The 18,542-nt window shown below is 43.6% G+C and overlaps 1 protein-coding gene across 1 annotated transcript in view; it reads left to right on the forward strand.

Annotated features, from left to right (window-relative positions):
• The window catches only part of LOC122935548 (protein limb expression 1-like), a 75,917-nt gene that overhangs the window by 26,452 nt on the left and 30,923 nt on the right, over positions 1-18,542 (forward strand). Inside the window, exon 2 of the mRNA XM_044291320.1 lies at positions 7,651-7,746. Within this exon, the coding sequence (XP_044147255.1) occupies positions 7,651-7,746 (96 nt within the window). The remainder of the gene's footprint in view (positions 1-7,650; positions 7,747-18,542) is intronic.

Genomic DNA, 18,542 nt, shown 5'->3' on the forward strand with positions numbered 1-18,542 from the left:
AAAAATGATTAATTACTTAAAATTGCCATCCAATACCAAGCAGGAATAAATCAGCGGTTAAAAAGGAGCCATGACGTTAGCATTTAGCTTATTTAATTCGTATGATTCTCAAGTGCAGTTTGTGAATATGATTTAATAGGTAATGTGGTGATTTGGAAGGATCTCAGTGCTGCAAACACAAAATCGTCTATACATGGGTGCAAAATGTTTTCCCTGAGTTATAGCTTGATATGACGTGAAAAAAAAAGTTAGAAAACCCAAGGGTTAGGTTTTTTTTTTTCTCCATTGTATATAGGCGTTGTCTGTGAACACTAGTCATGATTCCTTGGCCATATACCTTACAGCTTTAATAAATAATAATAATTATCTAAACAGCCGAAATCTGTTCCTTCCAACTGCCCAATACTAATGTATGCTTAGCGCGGTCAAGTGTGCACTTGTTTTGCAATAGGGGGAGAGGCATATCTCCAGTGGTAACAGAGGATCATCTGCTGTTAGGCTAGAGTTGAGGGACCCCCACCCATTAGATAATCGTCCAGTACTGCTGAAATCGGTGGGGTTCAGCCAGCTTACGTCTAATGTGCATAGGCACCTTTACTCCAGAACAGCTAATTGTTACATGCCATCACTTCCTATAACCTGCTGGCAGATCCCCTTCCAAACCGAGGTGTAGCCATAAGGGGAGCAGAGGCAGGAGGCACACCCATAAGAAGACATCAGAATTATAAATGGCACATGGTAAAGTGGCAAGCCCTACATACAGGGAAATACAGCGCCACATACCTCTTACATCCAGTGACGTCTCTTTGATGTAGATGTTCTCTTTTCTCAGCTTCTCCTTTCAGACCTTCAGACCAGACCACCATTTTTCAGCCATTTCTCGTCTCTGCAGTTTGACCAACAAAATCTTAGTTTACTACTTTTCCATCATCCTCCCATCTTCTGGACAAATCATCCTACCACCCCCAATACTGTGACGCTGTGCTCCCCAATACTATACTGCAGAAACAGATAAACCCCCTGATAATAGTAGTATCATGCAGATAGTGCCCTTCAATAATTATTGGCACACAGTGCCCTAAAATAACTGCGCCCAGCAAATAGTGCCCCTGACACTAATAGTGTAATTATAACGTCCCCCAAAAATAATTGTGGTAAGCTGATACTGTGCCAAGGTGCCCCCACAGTAATTGTGCTCCCAAAAGTTCCACCAATAGGAATAATTCTCTGCTAGTGCACACATGGTAGTAATAGTACTCCTACAGTGCCCCCAACATGTCCCTACTGTGCCCCAGAAGTAATAATGCTCCTATAGTGCCCATACTAGTAATCATGTTCCCCATAGACCCCCCCCCCCAGTAGTAATAAAGCCCATTATAATGCCCCCAGAAGTAATAATTATACCCAGTTGAGCTAATGTCCTCATAGTGCCCCCATAATGTGCCAGTATAAAATACCCCTATATAGTGCCCCCAGTAAAGGCCCCATAGTGATCCTCTCCCCCCTTCTTCCTAGTGCCCCCATAATGTACCAGTATAAAATGCCCCATATATAGTGCCCCAGTAGATGCCCTCAGTGTCCCCCATAATTTGCAAGTATAAAACAGCCCTTCTTGGTGCCCCCTATAGATGAGCCCTTAGTACTCCTCTCTCCCCTTCCCCATAATGTGCCCTAGTATAAAATACTCCTATACAGAGCCCCCCATATAAAATACCCCTTCTTTGTGGCATCAGTAGATGCCCCCATAGTGCCAGTAAAAAGTGCCACTAATAATGTACCAGTAAGAAATGCCCCCATAGATGCCCCCAAATGTGCCAGTAACAAGTTCCCCATAGATGCCCCCCAGTCCCTAATCATGTGCCAGTAAAAAGTGCCCCCATAGATGCCCCCCAAATCATGTGCCAGTAACAGGTGCCCCCATAGATGCCCCCCAATTATGTGCCAGTAGTAGTACCATATATAAAAAAATAAACAGTTATACTTACCTCCATCAGGCTGGCAGCGATGCGATGCAGGCCTCTTATGGCCTGTATCCCACACTGTACAGCTCAGGCGGCACGATTATGTCATCGCGCAGCCTGCACCGGCCTCTGATTAGTGCCTATCAGAGGAAAGGGGAAGGGAGACGCCTCCCCTGCCCCGCCGCAGCACTTCCATCTGTATCAGATGGATACAGATGAGTATGGAGATGAGCGCTTCCACAATGGAAGTGCTCATCTCCCTGTGCCCTGCTGCCACCCCCCCACGTCACCAGTGGCCAGCAGGGCTCAAGAGGCAGCTGCCTTGGGCCCCCCAGGAGCAACTGGGCCCGGGCAGCTGCCATTTTTGCCCCGCGTTAAAGACGCCTAGGAGCTTCAGGTGATACCTCTGACCTAAAGAATACTTGTATGTCAAGAGGATCAAAGACTGTGATAATACAGTATAAAAATATACAGCGTAATATAATATTACAGTTACCAGGGTTAGACTGGCCCACCAGAGTACCAGAAGATCTTCTGGTGGGCCCAGGCTAGGGGTGGATTGGTCATAGACCTTACAGGGAAATTTCCCAGTGGGCCGATGCCCAGGGGGCCACCCAAATCCCCCTCTCTGCCGCTGGATGGGTACATAATGAGCTTTTAGTGGTAATTAACACTGTAAGAATCAAGTACACATGTACCCAGCCAATTCCTGCACATATCCTACTGAATTCACCTAAGCCCCCTGCTCCATAGACAATTGGAGGAGGAGGGCAGAAGATGGTAGCTATTGATGGCCAACACAGAGGGAAAGCTTTTGGGGCAATATATTGTGCTGCATTGTGGTATATGGTATGGTATTGCTGACCCCTCTTACTTATGTTGCCCCGCCTCCTGTCAATTTAGACAATCCTACAACATGGGACCACTTTTAGTTATTTTTTTACAGGCCCTTTTTATGTTCCCAATCCGCCCCTGGCCCAGGCTCTTATAACAATAGGTCCCAATGGTCCAGGAGGAGAAAAAATATTTGGTTGCCTTTAGAACTAATCACTTGCCAACTGGCTCTTTTTCTTTGATTCAACGCCTATTAAACATTACTGATGATATAGGTGTTGGGCCTTCAGAATAATTTCCTCTGGTGGGCTCAAGGTACCTCAGTCCGATACTGCCTGTTACAGATTTTGTTTTGGAGCCTAAGAGCTTCAGGTGATACCTCTGACCTAAAGAATACTTGTATGTCAAGAGGATCAAAGACTGTGATAATACAGTATAAAAATATACAGCGTAATATAATATTACAGAGTGGAAAAAGTAGAGCAGACAACCGCTCACCCAGCCCAGCACAAGTCCATACGTATCCAAACAAATAGGCACAGCAGGGAGGATTGTGTATGGGAAAATCTATGCTATTTGTATTTTATTGTCTTTTCCATGAAAAATAACATTTTAATATGGAGGGCGTTTCACGTTTTATGTCCCAATACAACACTGTGAAAGGCCATTTGATGTTTTCGATACTGGCGTACTTTCTAATGGATCAAGAGAATATTGGATGCACTTTAATGGCAAAACAGTGTAATCACACTGGAACAGAAAGAAATTGTACATGAAGCGTCTTCCCCTAAGCTCTATATAGTTTAGACATTTGTTGTTCCAGAATGAGTTTGTTCCATCCCCTTTACAGCTGGCAAGTTGCTAGCTTGGCTTATATTTGATATAAACTGGAAAAAAATATTGACTCCAAAAGAATGAACTGAATAAAAAAAAGACTTAAAGGGTTTTTTCTGGTTTGTATCAACATGTTTTAAAATAATAATTTTATTTAGGTAGTTTAAATGTTGTAATTTCTTAGTGTTCACATGATCATGTCCGTGCATCTTTTTCTTAGGCTACTTTCACATCTGTGTTTTTTGCTGGATCCGTCATGGGTTCAGCAAAAAGGCATCTGGCATATAATACAACCGTCTGCATTCATTCAGAGCGGATCGGGTGTATTATATTCCAAATGAACAAGACCATTAGTCAGTGGGTGCCGGATCCATTTTTTTTTCATGTCCCTAAAAAAATTTGATCCGTCATCATTGACTTGCATTGTGTTTCATGACGGATCTCTCTTGATCAGTATCTCTTGAAGCCTTCAAAAACGTTGCTTGCAGCGCTTTTGTGTGCGTCATGGGAACGCAACGAAACGGAACGGAATCCATTCTGGTGCACTCCATTCCATTCTGTTCCGTTTTTTCCCCACTCACAATGAATGGGAACAAAACGGAAGCGTTTTCTCCGCTTTAGAGATCCTATAACGGATCTCCATTGTGGAAAGGAAAAGCGCAAGTGTGAAAGTAGCCTAATTTCCTGTGATGTTATGTCCATGGACATGTCAAAGCAGCAACGGGGGCAGTGATAGGGGAGTGTCTATGTAAATAGCTGGTGGGAGGAGCTATAAACTAGCTGGGTGTTGTTAGGGGCGGTGCTGGGGGGAGTCTCTGTATAACTAGCTTGGTAGGAGGAGCTATAAACTAGCTGGGTGTTAGGGGCAGTGATAGAGCAGGGTGTATGTAACTACCTGAGTGGGAGGAGCTATAGAGCGGTAGAGAAAGGAGAAGTGCATCATGGGATTGGTTGGATATAGCAACAGGAAGTGCCACATACAGGATGGAAACAAAGCAGAATGATTTGTTTACATGGTGAAAACAGGTCAAAATGAAAAAAGCATAGGCGAAATAGTGTATACCATAAGCCGTAATAATCACTTCAAAGCCCTTTAAAGATGAGCCACATTAAGGAATTTATTACAGAACTGTATAAATGGCTGTACAGTGCATCTCAATAATAACCTGCAGACCTGGGCAGAAGTTTGAATTTCTGTGGTTGCCCTGTAAACCCCTCAAGAAGATACATGTCTCTGTTTACCTGTCAGCTTACCTGTCAAGGCAATTGTGAGCGAATAAGGCCCTAAGCACACGGCAGAACCGCATGGATGGAGTCAAGAAGCACACAAGGCCCCAACATTTCCATACTGTGGAACCGTAGGAACACCATCACCATGAGCCACTACATGGTGTATATACCCGTGTATTATAAAATATCTCCATCATATAGCACCAGGGCAACAAGGCACATTTGTTTTCCGATCAACATTATATAAATCTATTAAAGAGAAAATAAATCGTGTGTGTCTCGGTATGAAATGGGAGGTACGCCGAAGCCATTATACTTCTAAGGCCCCTTTCACACGAGCGTGATGGATTGGCTCCGGATGCGTTCAGGGTGCGTTCAGTGAAACTCGCACCATTTTGCAAGCAAGTTCAGTCAGTTTTGTCTGCGATTGCGTTCAAATGTTCAGTTTTTTTCCGCGTGAGTGCAATGAGTTTTGATGCGTTTTTCATTCGCGTGATAAAAAACTGAAGGTTTATAAACAACATCTCTTAACAGCCATCAGTGAAAAACACATCGTACCCGCACTAGCTTGCGGATGCAATGCGTTTTTCACGCAGCCCCATTCACTTCTATGGGGCCAGTGCTGTGTGAAAAAACGCAGAATATAGAACATGCTGCGATTTTCACACAAAACACAGAAGTGATGCGTGAAAAACAGCGCTCATGTACACAGCCCCATTGAAATTAATGGGTCAGGATTCCGTGCTGGTGCTATGCGTTCACGTCATGCATTGCACCCGCGCGGAAAACTTGCTCATGTGAAAGGGGCCTAAGAGTGCTGCAATATGACTCCTACCAACTTCATATCTGTAGCAAGCTGTGATATGGCCGTGAGCGCGAGGCCTAATATTTGATGATGGAACTGCAAGACCAGTGCATAGAGTTTGCACCTACAGTACAGACCAAAAGTTTGGACACACCTTCTCATTCAAAGAGTTTTCTTTATTTTCATGACTAAGAAAATTGTAGATTCACACTGAAGGCATCAAAACTATGAACTAACACGTGGAATTATATACATAACAAAAAAGTGTGAAACAACTGAAAATATGTCATATTCTAGGTTCTTCAAAGTAGCCACCTTTTGCTTTGATTACTGCTTTGCACACTCTTGGCATTCTCTTGATGAGCTTCAAGAGGTAGTCACCTGAAATGATGCTTAGCACTTGTTGGCCCTTTTTGCCTTCACTCTGCGGTCCAGCTCACCCCAAACCATCTCGATTGGGTTCAGGTCTGGTGACTGTGGAGGCCAGGTAATATGGCGCAGCACCCCATCACTCTCCTTCATGGTCAAATAGCCCTTACACAGCCTGGAGGTGTGTTTGGGGCCATTGTCCTGTTGAAAAATAAATGATGGTCCAACTAAACGCAAACCGTATAGAATAGCATGCCGCTGCAAGATGCTGTGGTAGCCATGCTGGTTCAGTATGCCTTCAATTTTGAATAAATCCCCAACAGTGTCACCAGCAAAGCACCTTACACCATCACACCTCCTCCTCCATGCTTCACGGTGGGAACCAGGCATGTAGAGTCCATCCGTTCACCTTTTCTGCGTCGCACAAACACATAGTGGTTGGAACCAAAGATCTCCAATTTGGACTCATCAGACCAAAGCACAGATTTCCACTGGTCTAATGTCCATTCCTTGTGTTCTTTAGCCCAAACAAGTCTCTTCTGCTTGTTGCCTGTCCTTAGCAGTGGTTTCCTAGCAGATATTCTACCATGAAGGCCTGATTCACACAGTCTCCTCTTAACAGTTGTTCTAGAGATGTGTCTGCTGCTAGAACTCTGTGTGGCATTGACCTGGTCTCTAATCTGAGCTGCTGTTAACCTGCGATTTCTGAGGCTGGTCACTCGGATGAACTTATCCTCCGCAGCAGAGGTGACTCTTGGTCTTCCTTTCCTGGGGCGGTCCGCATGTGAGCCAGTTTCTTTGTAGCGCTTGATGGTTTTTGTGACTGCACTTGGGGACACTTTCAAAGTTTTCCCAATTTTTCGGACTGACTAACCTTCATTTCTTAAAGTAATGATGGCCACTCGTTTTTCTTTATGCTTTTTTCTTGCCATAATACAAATTCTAACAGTCTATTCAGTAGGACTATCAGCTGTGTATCCACCTGACTTCTCCACAATGCAACTGATGGTCCCAACCCAATTTATAAGGCAAGAAATCCCACTTATTAAACCTGACAGGACACACCTGTGAAGTGAAGACCATTTCAGGTGACTACCTCTTGAAGCTCATCAAGAGAATGCCAAGAGTGTGCAAAGCAGTAATCAAAGCAAAAGGTGGCTACTTTGAAGAACCTAGAATATGACATATTTTCAGTTGTTTCACACTTTTTTGTTATGTATATAATTCCACATGTGTTAATTCATAGTTTTGATGCCTTCAGTGTGAATCTACAATTTTCATAGTCATGAAAATAAAGAAAACTCTTTGAATGAGAAGGTGTGTCTAAACTTTTGGTCTGTACTGTACATAATATTTCATGTGAGGGGCAACTAGTGATTTCTAAAGTAGCATAGTATCATGAGCATAGAAGCTCTATTTGATGTATCCCATGGTCTTATTAGTCTCAGCAGTAGCTGCCTGACACTGGTTGCTACAGTTAAGTTTACTAACCACCAATAGCTATGAAAAAAAATTCTTACTCTTCAGTGTTTTGCCCAACTAGTGATTGCAATTTGACTTTGTTTGACTTTTTCTGTATCCCCCATATCTGTATATTTAACTTTTTGCATTTTACAGGGCAATGTAGACGATGCTGATGACCCAAGTACAAGCATTGGTGCCTATCATCATATGTTGGAGGCTAACATTGGAAGGACTATGCTGGAATTCCAGGTCAGTAACATAAGTAGTATCATTTGTGTATTTCTTGATTGTCATAAAAATTTCACTGTACTCCAAGGACCAGCCCAAAAACCAGAACAGTCTGATAACGTATACAGAAATAAAAGATATATGACTGTTTCAGGAACATATAAAACACCAAATGGTTCCAAGATATTGAATATACCTCAGATGTGTGAGCAGGGAGCCCGTCTGCATTTCATCAGATTTTCATTATCTAATTAATATAAAAAGTCTGAATTCGTACAAGCATGTGAAAACCAGGGAGTCAGTGTTAAGCCTCCTGCACATGACCGTATGGCTTTTTCAGTGCTTTGCGGTCCTTTTTTCACGAAACCGTTGTTCCACTTTTTGTTTCCGTTTTCATTCCGTTTTTTCGTATGGCATATACAGTAATTACATAGAAAAAATTGGGCTGGGCATACAATTTTCAATAGATGGTTTCGCAAAAACGGAACGGATACAGAAGACATACGGATGCATTTCCGTATGTGTTCCTTTTTTTGAGGACCCATTGACTTGAATGGAGCCACGGAACGTGATTTGCGGGCAATAATAGGACATGTTCTATATCGGAACGGAAATACGGAAACAGAATGCATACGGAGTACATTCCGTTTTTTTGCGGAACCATTGAAATGAATGGTTCCGTATACGGAGCGCAAAAAACAGCCAGTAAACAGGGGGGGGGGGGGGAACGGTACGGTTGTGTGCAGGAGGCCTTAGATGGTTGTAAGGAGGACATCAGGGTTTTTCATTTGACATGGCTTAAATACACCCATCAAAGAAAGTCTCCTAGTTGTGATGCAGCAGTGGTGAGATGGCATTTCAATACAGATGTTGTAACTTTAACTGAGCAGATGAAAGATCCTCACCACATTTTTGGATGAGTACTGAATTATGTGATAAATATTAAATACTATATTTTATTAGAAGCCGAATTAGAGTCCTTTATTTCAAATGTTTCTTGTCATAACCTCACATTCGAGCAGTCTGTGATCATGGACCGTCACTGATTTCCAGAATAAAAGAACTTTATGAAATGCTGAAACTCATTTCAGTTTTCTGTTTCTAGAAGACTAACACAACAATATGTGTAACTGAAATCAATGGTAGTTTGCTTCAGAGTTTGCTGTCACATACGGCAAGCGGCACTTGCTTCTAGTCGACTGGTTGAACCTATAGTATTGGGCGTTGTATAGCAAGCACAGTGCTTGTTGTCAATGTCCATTGGGATGTCTGATCAACTACCTACTGAACAAATGCTAAGCTAAATATAAGTGACCTTTGTTATAGAGATCGGTTGCTTCATTCTGAAGACAAAGTACAGTACTTTGAATCCATATGTATATGAGCAGTTAGGTGCACCAGTGGCAGCCCCAAGGCACTCTGTGCACCCTTGCTCCTCCTGCTTCCGGTGTCAGTCCCTCCCATTCCTTTTTGACTGACAGGGCCAGCGAGATGACTATACAGGAACTTGGCCAATCAAGAAGTAGTAGAAGGGCCTGGCAGTGGATGCCCGAGGAGTGCACAGAGTGGTTTGGGCCCACCTTTATTTGTATATGATTGAAAATATTTTTTCTCCAGATTGAAGCAACTAATCTGCATACTAAAGGTACCTGGCATTATAGCTAATCCTGCTTAGAGATGCTTTTACGATTAGAGCACAGTGAAATTACCATTTTCTCAATATGGTTCTTGTTACAAATCCGTCCCTAGGTCTGAAAGAGGCTATGTTTGGTCTTCAAGATCTGAGCTTCTAAAGCTGAACTGTAATGCCACCTTTAAAATGGGTAAATTATAGTCTGGGGTTTTCTGGGACTTTTTAACTGATGCCTCTAGAGCTCTGGTGACTTTTCAAACAGTTAATCGGTAGGTGTCCCGGGTGTCGGTCCCCCACCAATCATATACCGATGAGGATAGGTCAGTCTTGGGAAGCTCCTTTGACAATATATTCTGGATGTAAGTCCAGGTCAGTAGACCTACAGAGGGGGCAGGGTGTTATACAGTGGCTATAAAAAGTCTACACACCTCTGTTAAAATGTCAGGTTTCTGTGATGTAAAAAACTGAGACAAAGATAAATAATTTCAGAACTTTTTCCACCTTTAATGTGACCTATAAACTGTAAAACTCAATTGAAAAACAAACTGAAATCTTTTAGGTAGAGGGAAGAAAAAATATAAAAATAAAATAATATGGTTGCACACCCTTAAACTAATACTTTGTTCAAGCACCTTTTGATTTTATTACAACACTCAGTCTTTTTGGGTATGAGTCTATCAGCATGGCACATCTTGACTTGGCAAGATTCGCCTACTCTTCTTTGCAAAAACATTCCAAATCTGTCCGATTGCGAGGGCATCTCCAGATTTTCAATCGGATTTAGGTCTGGGCTCTGGCTGGGTCATTCCAAAACTTTAATCTTCTTCTGGTGAAGCCATTCCTTTGTTGATTTGGACGTATGCTTTGGGTCGTTGTCATGCTGAAAGATGACGTTCCTTTTCATGTTCAACTTTCTAGTAAAAGCCAGAAGGTTTTGTGCCAATATTGACTGGTATTTGGAACTGTTCATAAAATTCCCTCTAGTTTAACTAAGGCCCAAGTTCCAGCTGAAGAAAAACAGCCCCAAAGCATGATGCTGCCACCACCATGCTTGACTGTGGGTATGGTGTTCTTTTGGTGATGTGCAGTATTGTTTTTGGGCCAAATTATCTTTTGGAATTATGGCCAAAAAGTTCAACCTTGGTTTCATCAGACCATAACACCTTTTCCCACATGCTTTTGGGAGACTACAGATGTGTTTTTGCAAAATGTAGCCTGGCTTGGATGTTTTTCTTCATAAGAAAAGGCTTTCATCTTGCCACTCTACCCCATAGCCCAGACATGAAGAATACGGAAGATTGTTGTCACATGTACCACATAGCCAGTACTTGCCAGATATTCCTGCAGCTCCTTTAATGTTCCTGTAGGCCTCTTGGTAGCCTCCCAGACCAGTTTTCTTCTCGTCTTTTCATAAATTTTGGAGGGACGTCCAGTTCTTGGTAATGTCACTGTTGTGCCATATTTTCCCCTCACCCATGACGGCACCCAGTGCGACTCAGGACCTCCCATCAGGACAGGAAACCTGAGAAGATAAAAAGGACACACCTCCTCCCAACACCAGTTCAGGTTTCCTGTTCTCCGGATGGGAGTTCCTGAGAAGCAACGCAGCGGATCGCTGCATGACATACCTCGAGGAAGACCCAGCGCTGGGGGGGGTCTGTGGCATGGCCGTGGGAAGACCTATCCCTGGGGAGCGGTAGTTCTGTGGCCGTGCCGGAAGCCGCTCCCCACAATTCTGCCTGCTCCCGCACTCGCTACCGGTCCTGCGGGGAGCCGCTGTGGCCGTGTTCAGGCGGCTCCCCACGCCGACATGCCCAGGTTAAAGGTGGCGCCCGCGCGTCTAAGCGCTTATGCGCATGCGCGGGGCCGTCCTTCAGGGGGCCGGCTGATGACGTTGGGGGGGCGGGGCTCTCTCCCGACGCGCAGGACCCGGAAGTGAGGGCCGAGGTGCGTCTTTTAAATCTATAAATGCGGCAGCAGGTGCAGGCAGCCAGCAGGGCACAGTTCTTGTGCTGAAGTAGGATACAGCTGGAAGCATGTCGGACCCTACTGATGGACGCGCTGAACCCCTGGACCCCTTGAGGCCTGCAAGTCTGGTACTGGTCCTAAGGACGGGGAGAGGAAAATTCACTGGGTGAGAACGTTCCTTTTTTAACTAATAAGGTGTTTCTGTCTTAGATCCCCAAGCCTCCTAAAAAATCATCTTCCAAGTCCAAACACAAGGAGTGTGCAGACTGTAAGACGGCTCTATCTGCATCCTATCAGAAATCTCTGTGCACAGCTTGTATAGACAAGCTGATAGCGGTTCAGTCCCAGACCCTTACAAGATCTATGAAGTCCCTAATCAAAGCGTCCTTCAGGGCGTTCAGTAAAGGCCGTGCCAGATCCCCGGATAAAGCCACAGAATATGATACTGTGGAAATGGACTCATCCGATAGTGAAGCCAGAGAATCCGGACAGTTAGATTCCAGTAATTCGGACTCCTCGGACGAGGAATATTCAGGGAAGTCCATTTTTTCCCCTGACGATACGCAGCCGTTACTTAAAGCGGTCCGAGCAACTATGCAATTGGAGGACATTAAGCAGACCAGATCGGTTGCGGATCAGGCCTTTCAGGCTTTAGGCCCTAAGAAGCATCGTTTTTTCTGTACATGAGAGCATGCAGGCGATTATTAAAAAGGAGTGGAAGAATCCTGACAGAAAGTTCTTCATACCCTCCTCTGTTAAAAGAAAGTACCCCTATGAAGAAAAAGTGTCCTCAAGCTGGGATAAGGCCCCTACGGTGGATGCACCAGTCGCCAAGATTGCAAAAAAGTCTGCCCTCCCCTTTGATGATTTAGGTTGTCTCTCGGACCCATTAGATAAAAAAGCGGATATATATCTTAAACGGGCTTGGGAGACGTCGGCCGCCTGTCTCAGGCCGGCAGTCGCAGCCACTTGGGTTTCCCGGTCGCTGAGACTATGGATTGACCAGCTAGAAACGCACCTTAAAGAAAAAAGGCCTAGAGAAGAGCTCCTAACCTCTCTTACCTCCTTCTCAAGAGCAGCTGATTTTTTAACGGATGCCTCCACTGATGTGATGCGCTTTTCCGCCAGAGCCTCTGCTATGACAAACGCGGCTAGAAGGGCTATTTGGCTTAGATCCTGGAAGGGTGACCAGGGATCCAAGGCCAGACTCTGTACCCTTCCGTGTGAGGGCGACAGATTATTTGGGTCATCTCTAGATGACATCCTAGAGAAGGCCTCTGACAACAAAAGGGGATTTCCTGTCCCTCAGAAGCCCCCCTTTTTTCGTAGGCCCCAGCAGAGTTTCAGAAGGCAGAGGGGCAAGCCCTATGATAGGAAGGAGAGGGATCGGTTTCAGAGGAAATCTAGCGGCTTCCTTTTTAAAACCCAAGATAATAAAAAAGATAAGCAGCAATGACGCCAGTCTCCAGGTTGGGGGAAGACTCTCCTCCTTCCTCCCGGCCTGGTCAAAGGTCACCCAGAACAAATGGGTTTTGGGAGGGATAGCAGAGGGATTCAGACTGGAATTTCTCTCCTATCCCCAAAATTTCTTCACCCGCACTCCAACTCCGAAAGATCCCTTAAAGTCCACAGTGTTAGAGGCAGAGGTTCAGTTGTTATTGGACAAAGGAGTCGTTTGTCAAGTTCCAAAAGAAGAGGAGGGCAGGGGGTATTACTCCCCACTCTTTCTGGTAAGGAAACCCAATGGGACTTTAAATCGTTTTAGATTTAAAATCATCCGAAAACAAGTTCCTGAAATACAAAAGACAACTATAGACCTGCTATACAAGGATTGCTGGATGGCAAGTGTAGACTTAGAGGATGCTTATTACCACATCCCTATTCATCCCTCCTCCCAAAAGTATTTGAGAACAGCAGTCCAAGTGAAGGGCCAGCTTCTGCATCTTCAATACAGGGCCCTCCCGTTTGGGGTCTCACAAGCCCCGAGAATTTTTACAAAGGTTGTGGCGGAGATGGTGGCATTCCTCTGATTGTCCAGGGTAGTGTTAGTACCCTATCTGGACGACTTTTTGTTCATAGCCCAGACAAAGGTACAGTTACAGACGGATCTTGTCCTGGTGTGTTCTCTATTGAAGGATCTGGGATGGAAGGTCAATCGAGAGAAATCTTGCCTATCCCCCTCTCAAAATTGCATATTTCTAGGGATGCAGCTAGACTCCACGGCTCAGAAAACGTTCCTTCCTCAAAAGAAGGTAGTTTCAACAAGAGAACATGTTTGGATCCTCTTCCGCTCTTTCCGATGCTCCATCAGAAAGGCGATGACAGTTTTGGGGCACCTGACGGCCACGATTCCCGCTGTACCGTTTGCTCAGATTCACACAAGATCGTTACAGTGGGATATCTTAAAGATATGGAATGGTCTTCCACAGACGCTAGAGGAAAAATTTCATCTCTCCTCCAGAGCAAGGTATTCCCTCCTATGGTGGACATCCGAGAAGAATCTTTCGGCAGGAATGCCCTGGTCCTTCATAGAACCCATACGGATAACAACAGACGCCAGTCCTTGGGGTTGGGGGGCTCATTCAGATGGGAATTACTGACAGGGAAGATGGGATTTAAGAACCAGAGCCTGCACATCAAATTACAAGCTCAAAGCAGTAGAAAGGGTTCTAAGAGTGGCAGTTCCAGATGTCTTAAACAAAAAGCTGGTCTTTTACTCGGACAATTCGACGACGGTGGCCTATATAAATCATCAGGGCGGAACAAAGATACTATCCCTAATCTTCCTCTGCCAGGAAATTTTCAAAATAGCAGAAGACAGGAACCTGCTTCTATCAGCAGTACATCTGAAGGGAAAAGAACATGGTGGCCGACTTTTTGAGCCGAGTGGAACTCAATCAGGCAGAGTGGAGTCTGAACTGAGAAGTTTTTTCCCAGATTGTCTTAAAGTTTGGGACCCCAACTATAGACCTCTTTGCTACCCGGAAGAACAGGAAGACGGAGAGGTTTTTCTCTTTAAATCACACAGAGAATCCTACAGTGGTGGACAGTCTGGCCCAGGACTGGAGCCGGGAACGCAGCTATGCCTTCCCGCCTATTTCTCTAGGAGTTCCCCACACATACCTTTCTCAAACATTATAGGTTACAGCTCCATTCTGACGCCTCGTTTGGGGAGAAGGTCCTTCAAGCTGTGCCCCCCCCCCCTAGACTCTACTTATAGTCTATCTCGCACTGGGTGCCGTCATGGGTGAGGGGAAAACAACATTGCTTACCGGTAATCGTTTTTCTCGATACCCATGACGGCACCCGATAGTTCCCTCCCCATATATAGATATATATACAGATATATTTATAATATAAATATATATATATATATATATATATATATATATATATAGGGTATCAGTCAGGTCTATATGAAGTAATATAGATTTAAAAAATAAAAAGGGTCTTTAATCCCTTATCACTTCTCTCCGGAGAACAATTTATTTCTTCCACTGGTGTTGGGAGGAGGTGTGTCCTTTTTATCTTCTCAGGTTTCCTGTCCTGATGGGAGGTCCTGAGTCGCACTGGGTGCCGTCATGGGTATCGAGAAAAACGATTACCGGTAAGCACTGTTGTTTTCTCCACTTGATGATGACTGTCTTCACTGTGTTCCATGGTATATCTAATGCCTTGGAAATTATTTTGTACCCTTCTCCTGACTGATACCTTTTAACAATGAGATCCCTCCGATGTTTTGGAAGCTCTCTGTGGACCATGGCTTTTGCTGTGGGATGCGACTAAGGAAATTTCAGGAAAGACCAACTAGAACAGCTGAACTTTATTTGGGGTTAATCAGAGGCACTTTAAATGATGGCAGGTGTATGCCGACTCCTATTTAACATGATTTTAAATGTGATTGCTTAATTCTGAACACAGCTACATCCCCCAGTTATATAAGGGTGTGCACACTTATGCAACCACATTATTTTAGTTTTTGTTTTTTTTCCTCCCTCCACCTAAAAGATTTCAGTTTATTTTTCAATTGAGTGGTACAATTTATACGTCACATTCAAGGTGGAAAAAGTTCTGAAATTTTATCTTTGTCTCATTTTTATTTAATTTTACATCACAGAAACCTGATATTTTAACAGGGGTGTGTAGACCTTTTTATATCCACTGTATCTGCAATAAAACCTATTAAACAATATGCCCATCTGATTGAGACCTTACAGAAACTTGAACCCTTTTTTTTTTTTGCTATGTTATAGAAAACCTTCAAAAATCTAGATATTTTTTTTTCTTCATTTCATGGAGAATTAAGGAGAACTTATCGATGCAGTAGTAACACATGGGCAATTTTTTTATTTTTTTCGTCAAAGTGTTACAATCCGGCCATGAAACTCAAGACATCAAATAGGTAGCTGCCAACAATGTCTGAAATTTGCTGTACATTTGGGAAATATAAGAAGGCAAAAGAATAGTTGTGCAGTTTGTACAGCAAATTTAATTCAACGCATGCATTTTGCTGTGCTCTCGATCCCAATACTAAACATTTCCCCATACACCACATAAAAGAGAAGTTGATGGTGCCAGCAGAAAGCTGAGGCACCAGATGATTGTAAATGGCAGGAAAGTCGGATCCAAACATGCACTGGCCAATTATCAGAGCAGATTAAATAAACATTTTCAATGCTTAGATGCTGATTATTGAGGGTGTGATGAGTGTGTCCCGATAGAGCTTGTTAATGCAAGTAAATTTATGCTAGGAGATCAGATACCCATGAATAAAACATACTACCCTACAAAGAAATATAAAATGTCCTCTAAGGTATATGAACCTACCATATTTTTTCCAGCAGGAAATTAGTTCTTTCCTCACCTCCAAACATTAATAGGTGAGAACAGTGAGTGGCCAAAAAATAGACCCTGAATACGGCTCTTTGGGGAAGGCTGAAATGAAACACAGCAGGGGGTACGGTTACAGTATTTGCCCACTTCTATTTCTCTAGGAAAACAGACAGATTTGCTGCACCAGGTTTATGTCAATCAAAACGGTTAATTAAATTTGATTTTGTTCGATCATTACCCCATGGAATTTTTTTCCTATTCCATTGGAAGTGAAATTACGGGATATTTTTTTAGATGACCACATTAATGCCAAATACTACACAGACTTGGCTGTAAAGGCTGCATTGAAAAAACATTACATCTAAAAAGTTACAAAAAGCCTTGTTATATTTCATTACTTAAAGGGGTTGCACAGGTTTAGAAAACCTTAATGAGTCTGACTTGCAATGCCTTCTACAAGCTGTGGCCAGGTTTCCCACTGCTTTTGGAAGAAAACAAAGTTATAAAATGGGAATCCTGTTGGCAAATGTGTTTGTTACTCAGGTCTTCAATCATTTAGATATTGTCATGTAGCCTTCTTATATGTGGTGGAAAAGTGGTGGGAAGACTATGCTTTGTTTCAACCCATTAAGAAGGCAGCCTAGTTTGATACGTAAAAGGGTTGAACTTGTTCACCTTCAGGGGCCTTTCTGCCAACCCCTCCCCAAGCCTCCAGACGTGAGAAGGGAAGCATACTTACCCCCCCACCCCCTCCTCTGAGTTCCAGCTCCTTCAATCCCCTGACACCACTGCCTTGTTCCGACCTCCGCATGTCAACATTCTTTTTGACGCAGGTCACGTGGCCACAGCTGCCAATGACTGGTCGCAGTGATGACGCGTCCCCCATGCATGATGTGACCCAGCGACATGACATCTGGGGGACACACCACCACTGCGGCCAGTCATTAGCTGCAACGACCACGTGACCCTTGTCAAACAGACATTTATATGTGGAGACCAGAGCAAGGCAGCGGTGGCACAGGACCGAAGGAGCTGGAACCCAGTGGTCAATAGCAGGTACGTATGCTTCCCTCTGCAGGTCTGATGTCTGGGGGCGAAGGGGGTCAGGCAGAAAGGCTCCCTGAAGGTGAACAAACCCTTTAAGGGCAAGGCAATTATTATTTTTTTATTTTCATTTTTCATCTGTGCTTTTCAAAAGCCATAACTTATTTGTCCATAGACATAGACATATGGGGGTTTATTTTTTGTGCGATACATTGTTTCTTTTTGATATCAACATGAGGGTCGGCGGTATGAAAATACACAGTGATTCTGCCATTGTTTTTGGGTTTTGTTTTTACAGCATTAATTGGCTGGTATAAATGACATACATGCCATACATTGATCCATTGCTTCTCGGCGTCATTTATAAACACCTACTATACGTTTTGATCACATGGTGACCCCCGCCCCCACAAAACAGCACCTGCAGCTGTGATCCTGTGCCTGTGGGCTAGTGGGGCCCAGCGTTCTGGCCAGCAAGGGTGTTGTTGGGCTTCTGGGTCTCACCACCCGCAGGTTCTGTGTTGCAGAACCTGCGGGTGTTGCAAATATATAAATTGAGAGGGGGCAAAAAAATGAATGTATAAATTAAGAAAGGGGGCAAAAATGAAATACACATTGAGAGAGGGGGCAAAAAATGAAATGTATACATTGAGAGAGGGGGCAAAAAGGTGTAGGTTTGACTTGGGGCCCATAGAACTCTAGTTACGCCACTGCATGAAATGGATATCTAATGCTTTTAACCTTTGATCCATTGTCCTCTTATCCCATTATCCTTGAAGGTGTTTGTTATCCATAAACAAAAGAAGCTGACAAATGTCCACTAATCAAGTTCAGTATCTAGAAGAACCTATGGATTACATAAATGTGTCACTAAAACTGTATGATCTCATAACTAGCTAGTTCTAATCATAAAACAGAACATATAATTTCTTAGCAAAAGTACATCAAGCTTATTCACTAACCAAGCTATTTCTTTACTTTAACTCTTCCTCAAACTTTAAGGTAGAAATATAAGATAGATGTCTGACCGAGACAGCATGGCGGAGCCACAAATAGTATCCTACTGCTTTTTCTGGCAGCCTTACACTCTTAGGAATGGTGTTTTCCTGGCGAAAAACTCTTTAGGTCTACCTTGCAGCAACTCAAAGCAAACAGGTCTTCTGTCTTGTCTGTTCACTTGCAGACTCTCTACTAACCAGTGGGCAGGACCAGCCTGTCTCCCAGCACCTAACCACCAGTTTAACTGTTTCCTAACTATACATAGACTTTAGGAATACATGAAGCATAGAGAAGTTACATTAGACATTTGTACCACTAAAAATACAGTGGTCCCTCAAGC

The sequence above is a fragment of the Bufo gargarizans genome, chromosome 1, assembly GCF_014858855.1.
Source record: "Bufo gargarizans isolate SCDJY-AF-19 chromosome 1, ASM1485885v1, whole genome shotgun sequence".
In the NCBI taxonomy this organism is placed as follows: Eukaryota; Metazoa; Chordata; class Amphibia; order Anura; family Bufonidae; genus Bufo; species Bufo gargarizans.